Source organism: Hydractinia symbiolongicarpus, chromosome 3 (genome assembly GCF_029227915.1).
Source record: "Hydractinia symbiolongicarpus strain clone_291-10 chromosome 3, HSymV2.1, whole genome shotgun sequence".
Taxonomy (NCBI): Eukaryota; Metazoa; Cnidaria; class Hydrozoa; order Anthoathecata; family Hydractiniidae; genus Hydractinia; species Hydractinia symbiolongicarpus.
Window position 1 is genome coordinate 10,082,576 of NC_079877.1, and position 23,130 is coordinate 10,105,705.

The 23,130-nt window shown below is 35.3% G+C and overlaps 1 protein-coding gene across 1 annotated transcript; it reads right to left on the reverse strand.

Annotated features, from left to right (window-relative positions):
• Positions 1-4,918: 4,918 nt before the first annotated feature.
• On the reverse strand, positions 4,919-10,273 carry LOC130635627 (uncharacterized). The gene is made up of 4 exons (XM_057445013.1): positions 9,510-10,273; positions 9,272-9,337; positions 8,943-9,074; positions 4,919-5,581 (listed from the first exon to the last, which is right to left on the reverse strand). The coding sequence occupies exons 1-4, from the start codon at positions 9,517-9,519 to the stop codon at positions 5,373-5,375; spliced, it is 417 nt and encodes a 138-aa protein (XP_057300996.1). The 5' UTR covers positions 9,520-10,273; the 3' UTR covers positions 4,919-5,372.
• Positions 10,274-23,130: the final 12,857 nt, after the last annotated feature.

Here is a 23,130-nt window from a genome sequence, read left to right on the forward strand (position 1 = left end):
CCCCCTATAGTTGGACGGGTCTTTGCCAGTTTCTGTCTTTCGAAGAGGTCCATATCCATGTACACTAATTCGGCTTTGCGTAACCTGTAATACCCCGTAAGCCCACGGCTTTTCGCGAAATTACGTAATTGTTTCACAGTGTGTGTGTTCATCTTTATTGTATAGAGTTTTTATTTTCCCAGAGAATTTCATCACGGTCAAAAACTAACGCAGTATGTTCACCTCTTTACTGCGCATGCGTTGGTTTTTGATAACGTCAGCACTATATAAGGGAACTCCCTCTCCAAGTGCGCTAGAACTTCGTTTACTCATTTGCTGTATGATAGGGACTTTACTCTTAAATTCCATGGATAAGCACTGTATGGTATTGGATTTGTTGTGGTTGACCGTGGGTGTGCGCGATGTGCGTGCGCGACTACGCCAGAACATACATTTCTCTATCTCTATAAATTAATTTATTAGGATTTGGGACGGCTTTTCATTTAAGTCTCACTATTTTCTGCTCAATGATAAGCACTCCTGCTGCTATCTCGGTTTACAATTGGTTGCTTTAATTATTCAATGAATGAGTGATTTGTGTTATTATAAAAAAATTCTGGTTCTTTCGGGTGATGATTGCAGAAGTTATTATATGGTCAAGAGGATACGCTTAGGATACGTTCCCGAAAACCTTAATAATTCGTTTCCCGAAAACCTTAATAATTCGTTTCAAATTTCGATCTGTTGGGATCAGTTTATCCTCTTCCTAAAACATGGGAAGCATTTTTCATATAGACCTAATGCTAAGGAGTTGCAGTAGTGCAACTGTGTGACAGGTCAGCTTATTGTTTTGGTCGTCTATCTCCGTGTTGTGAGGGCTAACAGTAACGGGTATATTATTCATCTGAAAACTTAAACTAATCACACCTTACAGGTAGCTACTAATTTTGGTGTAAGTTCGATCGATGACTGTTTGTACCTATTGTCTTTCTGATATAAGTATAATGGAATTGTACGTAATTACATGTAAAAAAGAGGTAATGCAGCTCTAGGAAGTTTAGAATTCTAGAATGAAAGTCCGTCTGCCTGTTTTATATGTAACAGGGTTCTTTTTAATCAAAAACTCCATCCTAGTAGTAATAATAATAGGTTAATTAAAATTACGTGGTACAGACATTATGTGAAAGTTTGATTATAAAATTTGACTATTGGTTTATGAAGCAGTTATAAATGTTTATTTCGTATTGAGTTAACAACTTAACTTTGTTTTTTTAGTTTTTAAATTAGATGTTTTCTTTCTTATGTGTTGATCTGGTTAACGCTTTAAATTGGATTGGTCATATTGAACGTTAGTATCTCCATTTATGAATTTCCTGAATTGGGCGATTGATGGATTTGCTAACTTTGTTTCTGAATGTAACTTAACATCAAGTATGCCCAGTAAAAGGAAGAACAAGACTAAGTCTAGACTTGCGCCCCCGGCTTATAAAACTCGTTTTCGAATCCGCCCTCCTCTCCTCGCACGGATTCAATAGTCTCCGCTCTTTTGTCCTGCACAATATTATCCTGCTGCTCATCTAGCAAGGTAAGGAATTCTCTAGTGTATTTTCCTGGTTTAGGCAAGTGGTGTAAAATAGAATTGTACAGCGGAACCATCCAGGACTAAAATGCAGGTAGGCATCGCGTAGACTTCAAAACAAAGCGAGCTTTAATCGCTCCGTTTAAGCAAGCGTGATCTTAGTAAATCTTTATAACGTCGTAGCAAAATTTTAAACTTAAATATGTATCTGTCACAATTAGCTCTACCAACCCTTCGTTAATTAGCTACATGCACTTTGGAATATCCAGCAACCAAATCCGACTTATAGCATTGACATGGTGATTTCCTTGTCATACAATTGTATGTAGTAACAACGGAAAAAATACATTTATGTAAATTCTTCTCTATGAAATGCACCGTGTATTTTATAAGAATTATTCCGTTTCAGCCTTAATGTTCCTAACTTTTTGACAAATACTATCCTCCTTATTCTGAATACATTCTTAGCATGTCCACGTCCTGAAAATATAATGCCTTAATAAAATAAAGCTTGCTATAGCCATTGGAAAATTATTTTTATATTTATAACAAACAATCGAGGTAGGACATATTCTTAACATATTCTTAACTGACCCTGGGTATATTCTTACAAAAAAGAATATGTTCAGGCGCAAGACATGTTTCACTTCATATTTAAGGAAATGTTTAGCTTTGAAAGTGTAAACGGCTTAAATATCGTTATTCAACTAAATTCATTTCTCTAAACAGATAATCTAAACAACACACCTGGTTTTCTTTCGCTTTCTCAGTAGACTGCTAGCTAGCGTTCTCTGGATAAAAGTCCAATACGTTTTTTACTTCGATTACTAAGCTTCGCTTCATCCCAAAAGAAAACAAATTGAAAATGTATAGCCACCTACAATTTTCTGATACATTTCCAATCAGTTCTCTTTTCGACGGTATATCATCGTACGTTTTTCTTCTTTATAACAAATATTTCTGACCACATGACCACAACATAAACTTTTTTTATTCTCGCTCGACAACAACAGTCATTCTACAACAACAGTTGTGTTTTTTACATTTCAGATTCGAATTACATTCATATTTGAATGCGATACAACCTCGGTCCCAGAACACAAAAATTGAAAATATAGAAGAAACAAATAACCTTTAACCTAACCTCATGATGAGTAAACATTGTTTGAAATAACTTTTTTCAGGATTACTTTGAAAAAGAGACAACCTTCTTCGTTTCGGTTTTCTTTCTTCAGTTGATAAACTTTGTCTCCGTGAGATACGGCGCGCGCATGGTAAGCCGGGGGTAAAATTAAATTATTCTATCTATAACGACCAACGGGGCTTTTAAAACAAAGAAACAAATAATAACATTTGAGAATAAAATAAAAATTAGCTTAAATAAAATAAAGAAAAAGAGTTTTATTTTTTAAGGTAAAAAGAAAAGAGAATTAAACATTTAAATAGTAGCCCCCTGATTTGCATTTTTTTTACTTGGTAAATTTTAGCGTAACGCCATGTCATAAAAAAGTGACCCGTACATTGTGTGTCGTGGACTCACATGGTTACTCACACAAGCGTATTATTATATAGACTAGCTGAATACCCGTGGGGGAATCCACTGAATCTCTCATTAAACCGATGTAAGGGATACCAAACAAAAACATACAACACAGTAATATGAATTTTTAAAAGTCACAATTTGTATTATTTAAGTTTATAACCACTAGAACAAAACGTCCAAAAAAATAAATATGTGCAGCAATAAAAAAATAACAATAAAAGAGAAAAAAACCCTGGGATTGAAGTTGCTCACAATCTGCGTTATATTTGTACCCGCTGAAACAGAACGCTTAAAAATATAAGCATGTCCAGCAACAAATAAAAATGCAAAAAGTTTAACAAAATCGAAGGTGGCTAACAAATCTGTTAAAACTATATACTTGCTTTGCCATACCCGAAATATAACAGGGAAAATGGTATACCAGACATTAAAAAAATCGATAAGTCACACAAATAAGGTTATTGCAAAGTTTCCACAACGTACAGATTCTAATGCATCATACCAAATTAGCTATTTAGTCTATTGCATATAGCAACCTTCCCAATGCGCAAACGTGCAGTGCATGATAACAATGCAGTGTTTTCGAATTAAAGAATCGAATATTATTTTAAACGGTAACGTAACAGATGTAAACATTGATTTAACTTTGTTTACCTTAAGGTTTATTATAACGACATCAACCACTTCGTAGTGTTAAAAACAGCAACAACGAAAAAATACTTTCTACATTTTATATAAACTCTTCTCTATTATATACACGCTGTATTTTATAAGAATAGTGTTTTTTTTTTTTCGTTTCGGCCTTCATGTTCTTAGCTTTCCCTGGTGTACTTGCCCATTGTTTTGGAGAAAAAAAAGGTTCAAATTTTTATATTAAAAGAAACAACCAAGCTTAGACATCTTCTTAGGATATTCTGACCCATTGTTTCGAGTATATTCTTACAAAAAATGTTAAATATGTTCAGGCTAAAGACAAAACATATTTAACTTCATATTAAAGGGAAAGTTTAGCTGGAAGCGTGTAAACGGCTTAAAAACGTCGCTTTACATTTTAGATTCTTATAAAAATTGTGTCAAAAGAAAACGTATTTAAGCTCAAGACGCAACAAGGAACTAAAAATTTAAAGGAAAAGCTGAGCTCTGAAAGTTAAAACGGTTAAAAAAAAACGTTACACACCTAAACTTATCTCTTTACCAGATAAACTAAACAACACACCTGCCTTTCTTTGGCTTTCTCAGTTAGTCTCTGGATAAAAGACCAATCAGTTTTTTACTTCGATTATTAAACTTCGCTTCATCCCAAAGAAAACAAAATGAAAATGTATAGCTAGCTACAATTGTCTGATACATTTCCAATCAGTTCTCTTTTTGACGTTATATTATCGTACGTTTTTCTTCTTTATAACAAATATTTCTAGGAACAACATAAACTTTTTTTATTCTCGCTCGACATCAACAGTCGCTCTACAATGACAACAGTTTTGTTCTTTACTTCTTAGATTCGAATCATCATTCGAATTCGATAGTTTTTTTAAAAGAAAGCAACTTCGGTCCCAGAACACAAAAAAGATAGAAGAAGCAAATAAGCTTTTTTAATCTAACCTCGTGATGAGTAAACCTTGTTTGAAATAACTTTTTTCAGGATTACTTTGAAAAAGAGACAACTTTCTTCGCTTCGGTTTTCATTTTTCAGTTAATAAACTTTGTTTCCGAGAGATACGGCGCGCACTTGGTGAACCGGGGGTAAAATTTAATTATTCTATCTTAAACGACCAGCGGGGCTTTTACAACAAAAAAACAAATAAAACCATTTAAAATTAAAATAAAAATTAGTTTTAATGAGTAAGGAAAAAGATTTTATTTAAAAAAAAAAATAAGAAAAGAGAATTTAATATTTATATAGCAACCCCCTGATTTGGGTTTTCTTTAACTTGGTAAATTTTAGCGTAACGCCACGTCGTAAGAAAGTGACCTGTGATTTGTGTGACGTGGCCTCACAAGGCGTATTAATATATAGATAAGCCCAGCCTAAAATAAAAAAAGACCTCAAAAGAAACATAAAACAGTTGTTGTCACCTTGTCTTTTTCGTTTTGCTGCACAAATTTGGTTTAGTTGCAGTACCACTTGTTTTCACGCACGACCATGCCAAATAAAATTAATATTGTAGGGAAGACCTTGATTTATAAAACTGCATTTTAATGGGATTTTTTATGGAATATAGATAGTCCAAGCACCCAATTGTCCCTAAATTAAATTACACATAAATTTTCTTATGAATTAGCAGGAGGTACTAGTAATCTTTGATCAATCAATTCGTAATGAGGAATAAATTTTGTGGATTCCTCCACAACAGTGGGAGAAAGTTCATATCCAATCCAACTGTTTTCGGTCGAATGTACAGGAATTTCTTCATACGTAGGGGTGACAAAAAGGTCACTTAGGCTTGTGTATGTGACATTTTGTTGTTGTTCTTCATTTTCTAAAACAAAGATTACTGTTTTTGAAGCATCAATGGTTTAAATACAATTGTAGACAAAACTGTCGAGACAAAGGCATTTTTGATGATTGCTCAAATATGTACTAACGCATCAAATGGTCAATACTCCGCTCTAGGACGGCCCCTACCCCCACAAAGTAAGTTTGAAATGCCTTAAGACACAGAAAAAATAGGTCACTATCAACATTGGCAATTGAGCTTTGACGAGTTAAAAATGCGGAAATAGACTATGGAATTGCATGTCCTGACGAACATAAAAATTGGCTGTCTTGTCGCAATTTATTTTCACAAGGATTATAGCTGTACAAACTATTTGTGCTCTGCGGATTTGGTACCGTTTTTTAAGTTATTTATTGAATTAAATATTTACACGGTATTATGAACAAACAAAAGCGAAGGAAAGGGCATGTGTTTTATATTATAGAAGTTTTTAAAAATTCATATGTGATGTGTTGTACAAAGAATATGTGAGCTATATGTTATTTTCAATATCTTCTAGAGGGTTCCAACCCTTACCTATTGATTAACCAGTTGTCATAAGACAGGTATCATCATTGCAGCTTGCTGTTTTGTCACCTCATTTTCATTACACACAGTTGTTAACTATTTTATCAGAATGGATAAGCAAATGGGCAAAAATAAAACAATTGTGAAGGATGAAAGAGAAACTATTGTGTTTGTTTTGGTGCATCTAAATACACCCATTGAGGAATGTCTCAAAGACGCTGATACCCTATCTAACTAGAACTACTTGCCCATAGTTGTGAAACTGGCGCATGCATTGATTTCCACAACGCTCGTACCTAAGTTGGTGGCCTATATCAGGTAGGCCACGTTTAGGACTAAGCGTAGAAGACGTGGTCGTTTATCATACCGTAGGTAGGTCATAGCGCAATAGGAAGACAGGAAGTGGAAGGCGCTTTTTTGATACTGCTCAAGAACAGATAGATGAGTTGGTAACAGAAAAATGCACAACAAGGCTGTGTAATGTTACCACTGCATACTGCATAAGACCCAAGACATGTTGAACAGGGTCGTTGATCGTAGCCCCATTGCTTTAATTCTCGAACTGGCTCGTTACAACTCATATGTGTGCTTATGTGTGTCATACCCTTTCTAAAAGAAAAGATGAATGTCAAAAAGTATAACCTTAAGGTGAGGTACAAATCTAACAGGAATTCTGTCAGAGTGAGGTCAACTTTGTGCTGCATTGTGCTAATGAAGCTTAACGCATCTTTGCCAAGAAAATGGCGGCATGTTTGCTACTTATAAACACTATCTTTCAGTTCCACGTGTACTACCTTTGACGAATACCTGCACTGCTTGTACTACTGCGAGGCATCCTTGGAACAATCAAAGCGCTCATGCTTTTTATTGATAGTTCCAATCGGTGTAAGAAGCCTTACTTCACCTCTGCGTTTGCGTAGCGCGCATAGAAAAGGCTTTATGTGGGAACTACAGTAGTGTCACAATAACAGCCTTTTTTGCAGCCAAGACCTGCAGAAGGACTAAACAATGACATTGTACCGACGGTAAAGGGAAGGGTAGAGGGAACATCCGTTGCTATGTCTTCTTATTTTCCGATGCTTAATTAAACTTGGTGGAAAGTTATCTCATAGCCTAAAATACTGAGAGTTTCCGTAAGGTTTGGCGACGCATAAGCAATGCACAAAATGTAAACGTTTCTTGTTAAATGAAGAGCTAAGATTAGCATGTTGAAAAATATGATTATATACTAGACGTTCAATAAATGAGCATCCGCTAAAGCCTAAGCAGAACTAAGGCTGTGAAATCACAAAAACAGTTCTGGGAAGATGCGCTAGTAAACGCAGGAGCAACTTTGACATCGCAAAGTAACCCCATATATCGGTGCTTACCGACTCCAGGACCTTATGCTAGACCTACCTAAAACGAGTATAGGCGGCACTCTCGCCAAATTATTAACGTCCGTCTAGCAATACGATGTACCGTAAAGTATCTTAACGTCCATTTGGGTGACATTTAACTGGTTCTAATAAATTCTAAGGACCATCTGTTTTAAAGTAGAAAAAGAGGTCTCACACTGCATTTAGATTTTTTAGAGGGTACAACCTCTACAAATTTAATTAAATAAGTTGTAAACTAGTTCCATCATTACGGCTTGCTGTTGTGTTATTACATCCCAGGAAAGCCCCCTTCTGGGTGCTCTCCTTGGATGCTGAGGACAAAGTTGACTGACTTGTTGGCTTGCAATCTATAGATAGGTGTTAAGTATAAAAATGATAGTAGGAGAAATATACTCCTTAAGGAAATAGACCTTTATTGTTTAAGGTAGAAAGAAGAAGAAGAAGCATAGTCTGTTTTTGCATTGGGTTTGTGCAACTGTATAGTTACATAATTGGCTTTTGGAATGCTTAAGTTGCTACTCCGTTTCATAACTGAAGACAAGTCAACAAGGAGTACCTCACTCAGGATCTGTCTATGACAAGCGATTGTTTCATTTTAGCTAAGTAGTTAAAAAAAGATCCAATACTATATACCAGATATGCCTGAAATTCCCATAATCAAGTGGACAAGAAATAATAAAAAGAGTATGTCCACCATAGCGACTGTGCTGAAACAGTGTAACATAATTCCACAAACTGTCGTCACAGTCGAAATATTTTTGTTACCACTTTACATGGTAATAAAGTGGTGTTGAGGTAAAAAGGTGTTCTTATGTTTATGAAGTGGAATGGTTTTATTGTTTACTTTATTCTTCTTTATACCGTTATTTTTATTCTTCTGTATTTTATTTTTTTCACTTCTACATCAGATTAGTTTTGTTTTACTTCATCTTAACACCAGTCAATATTATGTTTTTGTTAGTGACCTATTTTAATTTATAGCTACCCTATTTTACTGAGGAATTCCCAAATCAACAATTTAATTTACTAGTCGTTAGCCCGTGGAAAAATCCACGGGTTCGCCAGTCCTTTTTGTACCGCATTGCGTGCGGCTGGTTAACTGCGCATCTAAGCTACCATTTTGCGTGACAGACAGACGGACGGACAGGCATACACGGGTATTATAATGTACACTAGTCGTTAGCCCGAGGAAAAATCCACGGGTTCGCCCGTCCTTTAAATTTACCCGTCGCAACAAAGTGGACAAAAATAAATCGCATTTGATATTTGTGTTTCCGTAACATCATTTTCTAACTCAGCAGGGGTCCGCACAGAGACAGACAGACGGAATACGGCTATTATTAAAGAGATTTGTCCTAAAGGTAGTTTCATTTGAAGTAGGCATATTAAAGAATTTGAACATGGTTTTACTTTTAACACGATCACATAGTCAATTAATAAACATTACGAGCACCTACCTCGTAAGAAATTTCTTCTGGATAAATATATAAACAATAAAATGATAATTATGAAAGACAGAACTGATAAAACGACAAGAATATAAAACTTTAATTGCTTCTTGTTTGAGGTTTCATGACTGTGTCCTGGCCCTAGAAATAATAAACCAAATGGAATCAAAGTGATCTATCGTTGCCCTTCATCAAGAACAAAATGTCTTGTCTCATGAAAGAGAAGTGATAAAGCAACTTTAGCGTACATTACAGAGTTTTCGGAATGTTGGTATTAGTGGATATTTCTCTTTTTTAGTGTTTTAAAAGTACAAAAATATAAACATTAAATGTCTTACTTGGAAATGTGGTAAGTACACTCTCGCTTATTTTTTGAGATAAATGTTTCCATTTCAAAGTGTTTTCTAAAGTATATAAGTTTATAGATTAAAATGTATAACGATTTTCACGTACACTTTCGCTTATTTTTTGAGATGAATGTTTCCATTTCAAAGTGTTTTCTAAAGTATATAAGTTTATAGATTAAAATGTATAACGATTTTCACAATAAAAAAGGTTTTATCCAACCCATCTTACCTAAAGTCATAGTTGTGGTAAATGATCTTTGACTTATGATCCGAGACGTATCTTTCCATGCTAATGTGTTATCTAATAATAAAGGGGAACTTGTTTAATAATTTCTAAGAAGAAGTCAGATTCGGAGAGGCTCATAGATAAAAAAAGAAATTTCTCGAAAAAAAAAAAGTTGGTCCAGTTCATCTTACTTAGAGTTAACTTGTGGTAAGTGGATTTTTGCTTACATTTCAAGAAGAACTTTTCCACACCAATTTGTTTTATAAGCTGTATAAAAGTGGGAAGGATTAAAAGTTTGCTGTATAACATTAAATCTATATTTATAAGGTGTATATTTTGAAATAAAATATATTTTCAGAATAGAAAAAGTTAAATCCAACTTATCTTACTTAAATTTACGCTTGCGGTAAGTGAGTTTTTGCTCATAGTTCGAAAAGAACCTTTCCATAGGAATGTGTTTCCTAGTGTATATAAATCAATAAAAAAATTAAAGAAATAAAAAAGAAAGAAAGTTATTGTACATAACGGTATATTTAAACTGAACATTTACCAAGAGAAATTCTAGGCATAATAGAAGTTGCATTCCGACCAAAACCAAGCTAAGAATCAAGAGAGAGAAAATTTGTGTGCACTTCGGTTACGGACCTCGAGAACACATCAAAAACTATAATGGCGGTTCAAGGTGCGATCCCGTGGCTCGGATATCATTTTTTGCAACAAAGATGCTAACTCCAATTGTAAATTGTGTGCGCCATTTCCACCTATTAAATGATGATATGGGAACAACAATCTGGACTGGTAAATCCTCAAATGTGAGTTTGTGTGTAATGCCGATGTTCATTACACAAAAGACTTACAAAAGATCTGCTCCTAATTTTTATCTTATTTTAACTCTTTTTGTTGCTATGTTGACTTTGCGCTAGTGCACAAAATCCCCATACATACGGCCGCACCTCTTGATTCTTCGCCTTGGATGAAGTCAAAATAATAATTAAAGAGGTATATTTTTATAAATACAGTAGATGTCCGTTAATTCGAACACGCAAGGGACTGAATTATTTGTTTCGAATTAATGAATGTTCGGATTATCGGAAGTTCAGAAAAAACAAGAATGTTAATAAACGTTTACAGGTTTTATGCTAATATAACTTTATTACAACTTTGCTACAACATTTTATAGAAATCTTTAATGTTGTTTGCTTAGCGATGGGCGAGGCCCCCAAATTCCTTGTAAACTATATTTTATTTGATTAGTTATTATATATTTATTCATTAAAAATAATTACAATATAATTAAAATTAAAATATAAATAGACTAAGGTTAAAGTAAAACTTTATTGTCAAAGGCTATAAGTCACACGAGTGTTTGACTGAATAGAAGAGAAGTGTGCATTGGTGACTAAACAAAATAAAAACTTTATATTCTGGCATCTACACAGGCAAGATCAAAATCATTCACCACCTCTGTGTGCAACTTGGTATTTAAGGATCTGGAAATTCTAAGGCAAAGCAAAGCAGATTTCATTATTACGAAGGAGAGTTTACATCTCATCCAAGTCATTATCTTATCGTATTGTTCGCCGGATTTCTGTGAAATTTTTTCTGCGAGAAATTTGTGAAATACAGAACATTCTTTACAGATAAAAAAACTCACACTGTTTCTAGGTCCCTGAGTTTAAGGTCCCTGAGTTTAAGTTTAAGGGAAAAGTATAACTAACAAAGAGAGTCAAAAGGTATATAAGACAGCACGGTGAAGGCTGTACCAATCCGGTAAACCAGCCCTACCAGTTTAACACTTGCTGTGAAAGTGAGAAATTATAACCGGAAAGGCTGTAACCGGTAATCAGCCCTACCAGCTTATTAACATTTGCTGTGAAGTTTTTGGTTAGAGTTGAATTGGTGAGCTTTGTCCTTAAACTATGTCTGCTTTCAAATCTAAATGTGAAATACCAGCTCGACGAGAAAATAGACCAACCTGGTATAAAACTCACGTAAAGCTGAATGAAATTTTGAAGAGTCGTAAACCCGAAGTAATTTTAATTGGTGACTCCCTTGTGTCTAATTTGTCAAGGTGCAATGCTGTATGGGACAACTACTTCACACCACTCAATACCACCAACCTTGGTATTGGTGGGGACAAGGTAGAAAATGTATTATGGCGAGCTTTAAATACCAACCTTCCATCATCCTGTAAGACTGTAGTCATTCTTTGTGGTACCAACAACCTACATAACAGTGTACCTAAAGACATTGCGGATGGTGTAACATCTATAGGTATCTCGCTTCGTAAGAAAAAAGCAAACTTGAGGATTATTGTGTGTGGAATTCTACCTCGTGATTTCCATATTTCTAACTTATGGAGAAAAATAGATGATGTCAACTGTTCTTTGAGTAAAATTTGTACAAAGAAAAACCTTGAGTTTTTAATGCCAGAAACGGATTGGGTATGTAGAGACAATACTCTAAATATGTCTCTGTACTATGGGGATTGCTTACATCTAGTCAAGAAAGGTAATGAAAAGTTGGCCTTATCTATTACTTCGGCCATCAAGATAAACGCTAGTAGGATAAATGTTTGAACTAGTGAACATAACTGTAAAAAGATGAACAATACAACCAAAATACCATTTATATTTCATGAATGTGATTATGTTCATCAACCTCCAGTAAGTGCACAAACTGAAATTCCTATTAGAAACGAAAAAAGGCTGAAAAAGAAACGCGAAAAAACAGTAAAACTAAAAACTGTGAAACGAAAAACTAGTGAACCTACTCGTAAAAAGGTACCAACAACGACAAGTAATACGGAACTTAACAACTTGTTTCGTGATAAATTAACACAAGGTAAAAGGAAAACGCAAACCAAAATTTTAATTTTCATTTATTTTTTAACATAATTTTCTGTTTGTTTTTTATTAACTGTTCAATTTCAATTTTGAAAATATTAAGCCTGAATTTGTAAATAGCACTATATTAAATAGTAAGACAATTTTACCTGTTCATAAATTATTATTCTCACCTTTTTATATTTATAATCAAACCTTTGACGGTTTGAAAGGAGAAAAAACAGTATTAACCTGCAGAAAGAACTGGCCAATAACAATGCAAACATCTACATTCCTGAAAATATTTTTATATTTTTCGTCTTCATCATAGTTAACTTTCTTAAAGTTATGAGCTGTAGAAAGAGAAACTTATTGCTTGCATCAGCTGGTTGTTTCTTTCGAATTGCCATAGTTACACTTGTTGTACATAGTTATCACAATGAAGTTTGTAAATACTCCAAACTTGAGCGTTGTAACAAATCATCTTTCTTCGTGCCTGAATCTGTAGCTCTTTGTAACGAAATTACTAATAAGAACTTAGAAACTAACATCAAGTACTATATGTTGTCTTTTCTTGTTTTAAGCAGGAAAAACCAGACAAACTATCTTTGTTCATTGATTCTTCTTTCTGGTGACATAAGTCTAAACCCTGGCCCTCCTGTGGATATGACAACTGTGAATGAGGACTGGAACGTGTTCAAGAAGCGAGGGTTTCATATGGCTCATGTCAACATTAATTCGCTTTTACCTAAAATTGATGAACTTAGCGTTCTCAACTAAAATAGCTATTATTGGTATAACAGAATCTAAACTAGATAATACTGTAACAGATTCTGAGGTATCTATTGAAGGCTATAACCTCCTTAGATGTGACAGAAACAGGCATGGAGGAGGTGTTGCTTGCTTTATTAGAAATGATATTTGTTACAATTCTCATAAGCGACTTTCAGAAAATTTGGAATGTGTCATGTTTGATGCTTTATTTCCTAAAACAAAGCCTTTCACTGTTGGAGTGTTTTACAGACCACCAGATCAAAATAATTTTGTCAATAATATTTCAGATGAATTTACTACATTAGATTTTGATGAGAAAGAATTCTATCTCTTGGGAGACTTTAATATCAATACTCTTTGTAATGGTAGAAGTATTTTTAAAATGAATAAGACAGCACTTAAGAGTGATCATGTCTCTGGATTGCAAAAGCAATATGTAGAATTTTGTTCGCTTTATGGCCTTAAACAATTGATTGTTGAGCCTACAAGGGTAACTTGTGCTACTGCAACAGTTATTGACCACTTTTTAGCAAATTGTGTTGGTAAAGTTTCTCAAAGTGGAGTTTTAAATGTTGGACTATCAGATCACCAAGTGATTTTCTGCACCAGAAAAGTCAAAAAAGTCAAGTTTCATACCCACAAACATATCAAATTTCGATCTTTTAAAAACTACACAAAGGAACAGTATCAGGGTCTCCTAAGGGATACAAACTTTCCAAATTATAATGAGTTCACGGCCTACTCTGATTTTTTGACAAAACTAATGTCAGTAATAGATACTATAGCACCTACTAAAGAGGCCAGAATTAAATGCAACTCCCAGGAATGGTTTGATGGTGAGATTGCAGACAAGATTGCTACTAGAGATAAACTTTTTAAAAAGTTTAAGAAGTCAAAATTACAAATTGATTCTGACCTCTGGAATGAAGCAAAAAGTAATGTGCAAAATTTGATCAATAAAAAGTAAAAAGAATACTATAAAAACAAAATAACAGAAAACACAGGCAAGCCTAAGGAACTATGGAAGACTTTAAAGTCTATGGGACTTGACAACTCAAAGAAGTCAGATCCGAACTACTGTCTAAAGGATGAGGATGCCTTACATTTTGATACAAAATCAAAACTAGAGATATTTAAGAACTTTTTCTCTGGTCTAGCAGATGGGCTGCTTCAAAATCTTCCTAAGCCCTCAAATAGATTTGGGATAAATGCTGTCATCTCATATTACAAATCGCTAAACATTGGAAAAAAGATATTCAATTTTCAGCAAGTCTTAGAAGAAGATGTGCTGAATTTGCTGAATGATACTAGTACAACAAAAGCACCAGGACTTGATACTATATCTGGAATTTTCTTGAAGGATGGTGCTGATGTTCTCTGCAGACCAATAACTCAATTATGTAATCTTTCTATCTCACTGTCATCTTTCCCTAGTGAATGTAACATAGCTAAACTTAAGCCACTATATAAGAAGGGATCAAGAACTGATCCAAAGAATTACCGCCCTATATCTTTGCTTCCTCTTTTTTCTAAAATTATTGAAAGAGTGGTCCATAACCAAACACAAGCTTTCTTAGACGAAAACAATATATTATTTAAATTTCAGTCTGGCTTTAGAAGCTGTCATTCAACAGATTTTTGTCTATCATATATACATGACAAAATTTCAAAAGGTTTTGATGCAGGCTTGCTGTCTGGTATGATCCTCATTGACCTACAAAAAGCTTTCGATACCATCAACCACTCCATACTTTTGGAAAAATTAGGAACTCTTGGATTTTCAAATGAAGTAATTCTTTGGTTCAGGTCTTACCTTGCAAATAGAACATTTTGTGTGTCAATAGATAACTTATCATCTAATCCAGGTAAACTGGAATGTGGTGTTCCCCAAGGTTCTATCTTGGGTCCACTTCTGTTCTTACTTTATGTAAACGATATGCCACAAGCTTTAATACAATGTGATCTTTTTCTCTACGCAGATGATTCATGTCTCTTATTTCAACACAAAGACATAACTGAGATGGAAAATGCTCTTAAAACAGACTTCAGTAATTTATGTGATTGGTTTGTGGACAACAAACTCAGCATACACTTTGGTGAAGATAAAACTAAGTCTATTCTTTTTGCCTCCAGGGGAAAAATTAAGAAAGCAGAAAAACTTAATATTTCCTACAATGGAGTAGAAATCAAGCAGCATACGAAAGTTGAATATCTTGGTTGCATCTTTGACCAATCACTGTCTAGTGAGTCAATGGCCTTACATGTGATTAACAAAATTAATGGCAAAATTAAATTTCTTTATCGTCAAAGCTCATTTTTGAACAAGGATCTGCGACGACTTCTCTTTAACTCTTTAATTCAACCACATTTCGACTATGCCAGTACTGTGTGGTATCCAAACCTGACAAAAGTTTTAAAAAAGAAGCTCCAGGTTGCTCAAAACAAATGTGTTCGCTTCTGTTTACAAAAAAGTAACAGATCACATGTAGGTGCTACGGATTTTAAGGAAATAAATTGGCTACCAGTTGGCGAAAGGTTTAAAGTATGCGTAAACAATCATGCATATAAATTTTTTTAGAAAAAATGTCCTCTGTACATGTCTGATGTATTTATTCCATCAAGTCATAGAAGAGCTTCGACTCGTTCATCATTCCAGAGGCTTGAACAATCTTGTGTAAAAACATCCCAAGGTCAACAGTGTCTTTCCTACCTTGGACCCTCCTTATGGAATACTCTTCCTGAGGGTCTTAAAAGATCTAGTACTACAAACAGTTTTAAACACAACCTAAAAAAGCACTATTTTGATGTTATAACGAGAAGGGACTCAGATGATTTTGTGAATTAAATTCATATGATCTTTTGATAATCCTTTTGTTTTCGTTTTGCTTATCTTTTTTTCTATAAGGGTAGAAATGGACCACAATGGAAATCTCGCCTTGGCTTGTTTTGTGCTATCCAGCCATCAAACATATCAACACTCAGGAAAGTTGCATTTAATTTTTTTTATATTTTTTATGATACATTTTAATAATATATATAGTTTATTATTTTATTTATTTGTTTTCAATTTTTCTCTGTAAATATTTTTAACGATTTTATAATGATGGCAAATATAACTTACTTGCTCATTCCCGCGTTTATGGAAAAGACAAGTGGGGTGAATGTGCCATGTTCGTTATCTAATACACGCTGATTGTATTTACGTTTCTTTTCAGCTTCATGCTTCTTATATATCTTACTAATTGACGTTTCAATTTGCGATGGGGCATTTACATTGGTCAAACGTACATCGAAGTAAGCAGACTGTCCTGGACACCAAAAAACCCTGGCTCTTACATCAAGCCTTGCTTCATCGTTGTTGACTGGTGAAAGCTTTGGCTCAATTTCCACATCATTACAAACGTTTTGCAACAAATTTGATTCAAAATCACGTACGTTGTTATGACGCATGGTCACAAAACCGCCTTTTTTACAGCACATGGCATGGGTGGCATTGAAATCATCTCCGCACGCACATTTTGATGGAAGATTTTTCACTGAATGATTGTATCTCAGCGCAAGTGCATCTTGAAACTCTTCCTTTGTAAGATCAAAACCTTGCTCCTTTAATGGTAAAACGTTAAGCCAGCTCGAGGCACCTTTTTCACTATTCTGTTCCATTGCCCGTATCTTACTCCTATTCAGCTGATTGTTAATTAACATTTCGTCTTGTTTTTGAGCTTCCCTGACAGCGTTCTCACGACTTTAAGCTTTAACTCGTTTTGTTTCATCTTTATTCGGAAGAGAATCAGTCTTAGCAATGGTGGCAGCAGTGATGATTTTTGATGACTCGTAATTGACGGCGGCACTTTCTGTTAGTATTGGTATTCCAATGCCGCCAGTTTTTATCGATTTTTTGTAAAGAGCTCTTTCACTTTCCGAAATGGTGTTGCCCAAAAGAGATGGTAAAAACATATCGGATATGATCGTATCTAGAGGTACTGAATATTCTTCCATACCGGGTATTGTACGCATGAAATATGTAAATTTGTTTAACTCGCCATGTGTAAGAGCGGCAAAGGCTGCTTGCGGTTCTGTCAACGCTATTGTTGAAAGTTTTTTTTATTTCTTCACACCATTCACTAGTTTTGTTATTTGCATATTCATCACGAAACTCTTTGCTTCCAATTGAAGCTCCGAGATGTCGTTTTCCTGTTGTCGTAAATTGTATTGATGAGTCGCTAAAATCTTTCTGGCTTCAAGTTCAATCGCTTCACTTTTACAAATCATCCATGATTTACTCTCGTTGACGTAATAACCGTAGTTTTTTCTTTAATTACACCGTCCCACCACTTTTTCAAGCCAATAATTTTACCGGCACCAGTTGCATCATCTGCCAGCCATACCTATTTCACATCTGCAGCAGATTTTAGACGTTCTTGCAATAACACAGTACTTAAGGCATAGAAGGACATCGCAAGGTTATCACCTTGAGTTGTCCCTTCTTGCGACAAAATCTCCTTCCCATCGCCGATAATAAGACGCGAAGGACTGCGGTATGTATTGATAAGCACAATTGCGAATTGAGGACAAATGTACATTTTTTGCGTCAACTAAAATAACGGCATCGGCATAGAGTGTATGGCTGCTTCGGCACCACTTTCTAGTCCAGTTGCTACTTGTAACGGACCAGCAGTTGTTTGGATATCAATTTTTAATACCCAGCTTAACACTTTACCAATAATTCTACGTAATATTTCTCCGATCCCTATCGGTCGAATACCGGGATTTTTGTCCAACGGAATAAGTTTGCAAGCGACGCACGCTTCTAAAGATTTCGGATCGATGATTTCAGTGGCTAATTTTTTTGCCATAGAAGCAATGTGTTCGCATAATTGCCGCCCTTCATGCTTGTATTTATTGCTACACAGAATGTTTCTAAATTGTTCTGCGTCGAATATTGATGAACCTGGAGCACTCTTGGTCTGGCGAGCAGCTTTCTTAATCATGTCAGCATTTATGTTATCAAAATAGAAATTGTGAACTTCTGGTACTGGACCTTGAAGCAATGTTTCTTCTTGAACAGATGCTGGATCTGGATGTTTATTCTTCAATTCGTGAATCGTTTCATCTGTTGGAGGTAAAAATCCCTGATTATCATCATCAGATAATATTTTCAATGCAGCAGAAACCTTTCCTTGCATCATTAGCTTTGCGAAGGTTTTTGGTGTGTCCTTTTTGTGTCGTTTGTTGCTAGCACGCATTCGTTTTTGAATTGTGCGTCCTTCTTTTTGTAATAATTCAATCTTACCGTCTTTCCAAAGTTGAAACCGTTCAGCTAACTTTGAATTGTGTTCTTTTGCTTTGCTCTCCCTCGATGGTTTTTGAAGAAGAAGATTTGGTAAAATCATAAATACTTTTAACGCGATTCGATGGAATTTCGTGTCGCGATTAAATTGGTCGATCCAGAAAGATAGTTCATTTATAAATAATTTAGATGATTTCCCTGAGGTAAGAAAAATAAATTTTCCATCCAAAATATCGTTTCATTGTAAGCATTGTTCACAAGGCTGGTAAACACATCGCCTGTAAGATTGTTTACAATAGAATTGGATGTTAAATGCTCTCGCTCAGTGAATTTCGGAAAGTTTAATAAAATTTCTCGTCCGTTAATTCTGGTTGACATTTCTTCCTCCGGGCATAAGGTTTCAGGGCAGTTGATGGTTTCCACGTCTTCACCATAATCACATGCGACATTAACGTTCAAACTGTTATTAACACGTCTGCTATAATAACTTTGTTTTCGTTTACAAGAGTACATATGAATATTAAGTCCCTTGAGGCTGTCAAATGTACGTTTGCAAATACGGCAAGTGTGAACCATGGTCATAAAATCTTTATAAGAGCAATGTTGAACTTTTTATAAAAAAATTCTGATTATCAAATTTGCAACTCTGATTTAACTTTCCTCAATACAACGATAAAATAACAAAAGTTAACAAGCAATCTACCATTCTGTTGTTCTATAAATAATTGCGATCAATCTTTGCACATAAGACACAAATTTTAACTTCAATTTTGAGTAAACACTTCAAACGAGCAAGCAGTGTGAACATTTCAGCCATTTCAGCCACTTGGGGGTAATAAAATAAACAAATACGAAAATGGTTTTTCTTCTATATAAAATCAACAAACACGTGTTTCTTCTTTTACACTTTTAACTCTACCATCTTTAGTCCTAATGCCGTTCTAGTTAAACGGCACCGAGAGTCTAGCAAACAAAAACAAATATGGCGGCAATCTAACACCCCCACTTGACGTAAAGTTCTCATTAAAGATTACTCTCCAAATAAACATTGTTTGAACATTGTCAACAAATGTTTTTTTGGCGGTTTTGTAAATATATCCGCTTTGTTTTCACTTGAAGGTATATATTCTACAGCTATCTGATTCTGTTGAAAACATTCTCTGATATAATGGTATCGGATATCGATATGTTTGGCCTTCATGTGCTTTACGGGGTTTTTCAATAACGCTAAGGCACCTTGGTTGTCATTTTTAATCACAGGCGGCTTGAGGTCAAAATTTGTTAAATCTTTGATAAGTCGTGTTAGGTAGGCGGTCTCCTGAGCTGTTAGTGAGAGGGCTATATATTCAGCTTCGCACGTTGAAAGTGCCACAGACGCTTGTTTTTTCGACCTCCAACTGTTAGGTGGCCCACTCGGATTGATGCTGATACAATAACCGGTAATACTTCTTCTGTTATCCAAAGAAGAAGCCCAATCAGCTTCACAAAATGCATAGAGACGAAATTCTTCATGGTTTAGTTTACGAAAAGTGAATGTATAACTCACAGTATTCTTTATATATCGAAATACATGTTTTAACATAATCCAGTCTGAATTTTCAGGCTTTGACAAGTGTTGAGACAGCTTAGTTACAACATAACTCAAATCTGGTCGGGAGCAAGTCATGGCATATACAATGCTTCCTACCATTTGACGATATAGTTTGGTGTCGTTATTGGTCTTCTCAGTATCACTGGTCTCATCTAATATATATGCGGCAGGGTTTTGTTCGCATGGGGTATTCCTCGGTTTACAATCATTGAGACTGAATCGGATAAGGACATTTTTAAGGTAACAGGACTGGGACATGGTGACGTAGTCAATCCCCCTCTCAAAATCAATTCCAAGAAACGATGAGAGTGTTCCAAGATCTTTCATATTAAATCGATTCTTCAACTGGATCTTGACAGTGTTAAGCAGTTCGTCCTTACTTGATGTAATAAAAATGTCATCCACCCAAACAAGTAACACCGTGGTATAACCACATTGTCTACGAACAAACACAGATGGATCGGCATGAGATTGGACAAAACCAATATCACATAAAAAATCATGCAGCAATTGGTGCCAATTGCGTCCACTTTGTTTCAGCCCATAAAGAGATTTATTTAACTTCCAAGCATTATTGGCTATTTCATATCCAGGAGCTGGTTGAACATAAACTTCACATTCTATTGGAACGTGTAAATATGCTCCTTTAACGTCCATTTGATGAATGTTCCAATCTGTAGTAAAGTACGGATAGATTCCATTCTAGCAGTTGGTGAAAAGGTTTCTGAGTAATCTATATCTTCTTTTTGACTGAATCCTTTTGCTACATAACGCGCTTTGTAAATTGGGTTGCTTGAATTGAGCTTCAAAGAGTTGATTTCTTCTTCCATCGCGCTTATCCATTGATCTGCGTCATCTTGTTGAATTGCGTCATTGTATGTGTTTGGAACATTCAGATAACAACAATCATAATCGGTGTCTGCAAAATGACTACAGTGATAATCAGCATATCGTGGTGGAGCTTTGCGTTCCCTAGTTGGGTATCGAGCCTCCGGATTTCTCTCTGGGTTCTCATTTTGTTCTGAACTACTTTTTGTAGCCGGTTTAGTATTGGCTTCAGTTGAAAATAAGTCATTGATGATGGCTGTGTTCGGCTCTTCGACATGAAATTTTTCCGTAAATTTTACAAGTCTATGTCTTGATACAGTCCTGCTGTCGGAATAGTAAACTAGATAGGCTGGACTCTCTTTGTCATACCCGACAAAAATTCCTTTACGGCTTCTTGACTTGTCCAGTTTCTTTTGATTATGGACGTATGCATAACATATTGTACCAAAAACATGTAATCTTGTGATGTCAGGTTTTAGTCCTGTGATAAGACCATATGGTGTTTCTCTGATGCGGTCTACAAAACAACGATTTCGAATATGTGTAGCAGCCATAACAGCATATGTCCATAAATGTTTAGGTAAGCTAGCTTCAAGTAACAATGCTCTTCCCATTTCAAAAAGGGTGCGCCAGCTGCGCTCTGCAGTGCCATTTTCATGAGGAGAATGTGGAGCAGAGATTTCGTGTTTGATACAGCGTTTTGTTAGGACAGTTTTAAAGTCCTGTGATATGTATTCCCCACCCCCATGCGATCGCATTCGTTTTACATCACTAAATGGAAAAATTTCTTCGTCAAAATTAAAGGTTTTCACTTTGCCGTAGGGCGCTATGTCTGCTAAAAATTTTTCTAATGCACGGGACGCATGAGATTTCTGTTTTAAAAAATAAGTAAACATACATCCTGTGAAATTATCATTGAAAACAAGAGCATATCTGAAGCCATTCAGTGACGCTGGTTCTATTGGTCCGGCTAGGTCGGTGTGTAAAAGTTCGAAAGGAGTCGTGGCACGGATGTCTGGCTGACGATTACGAGTGTTGGTCTGCTTTGCTAGTGTACATACCTCACAGTCAAATTTTTCTCGTTCACTGATGTGCATTCCTTGAACTACAGATTCTAATTTTATCACATCATCAATATTACAGTGTCCTAATATTCTGTGCCATGTTCTCAAATCTTCTATGCGTTTTTGGCTCACATTATTTTTGTACAGATAGTATAGTCGTTGGCGTTGTTCGACTGGAAAGATTGTTCCATCTGGGGCAATGAGATTAGCATGATCATTGGAGAAGTTGACAACAGCACCTTTACGGGTTGCGGCTTGAACAGAAAAAATATTTTGAGGGTAAGTTGGTACATACAGTGCGTTTTCAAGGTTAACTTTAACTAGTTCTCCACTTTCTGTACGTAAGTATGTGACATATGTTCCACTTTTCAATGCAACATTGTTTGATTTGCTCCCATCTGCCAAATCTATATAATGTTCAGCTGGTTTGAAGTTGTTATCAATTTCAATCATATTTTCTTCAGAATTCACTATATGGGTTGTTGCTCCACAGTCCACGAGTAGTGTCTCACTACCATTAATTTTCATACTGGAGTCATCATTAATCTTGAATGCAAAAGAATGACTCTGATTATTATCACTCATCGACTTGGCCTGGTCACGGTTTTGTTTTCGGCAGTTACGGTTCGAGTGCGATGAGGATCTACAAACGGTACACCATTGTCGCCGACATTCACTCGCTTTATGTCCAGCAACTCCACAACTGTAACAAATGAGTTGTTTAGATAAATATTCATTTCGTGCTTTCATAATAGCTTCATTTTTATTAGCTTCTGGGTTTGTAGATCGGGCAGTTTCAGTTTCATCAAAGTTTTTCAGAGCTTGCTTGAATTTGTGAAATGTGTCTACAGTTTCGGATTGTGTTATAATAGCAACAAAAGCTTTGTACTGATCGGGGAGTCCCTTGAGTACCATTGCAATTAACAAAGCATCACTGACAGTCTCACCAGCTGTTTTCAATGTGGCTGCAGCTTTTTCTGCCCTCATTATATAATCAGTTACTGATTCATTGTCACTTTTCAACAATGTTGTAAGTTGGTTGTATAGGGTAATTATTCTCGGCTTGCTACTTCCTGAATAAAATTCTCTTAGTATTTTGAACGCCTTTCTTCCATCATCTTTTGCTTCACGAATGACCATTGACAAAGAACGTTCATCTAAAAATTGTATAAGTTCTGCAAATGCAAGTTCATTTTTATCTAGATCAATTTCGATACTACTAGTTCCAACCAAAGTGTCTTTAAGTTCCTTGACT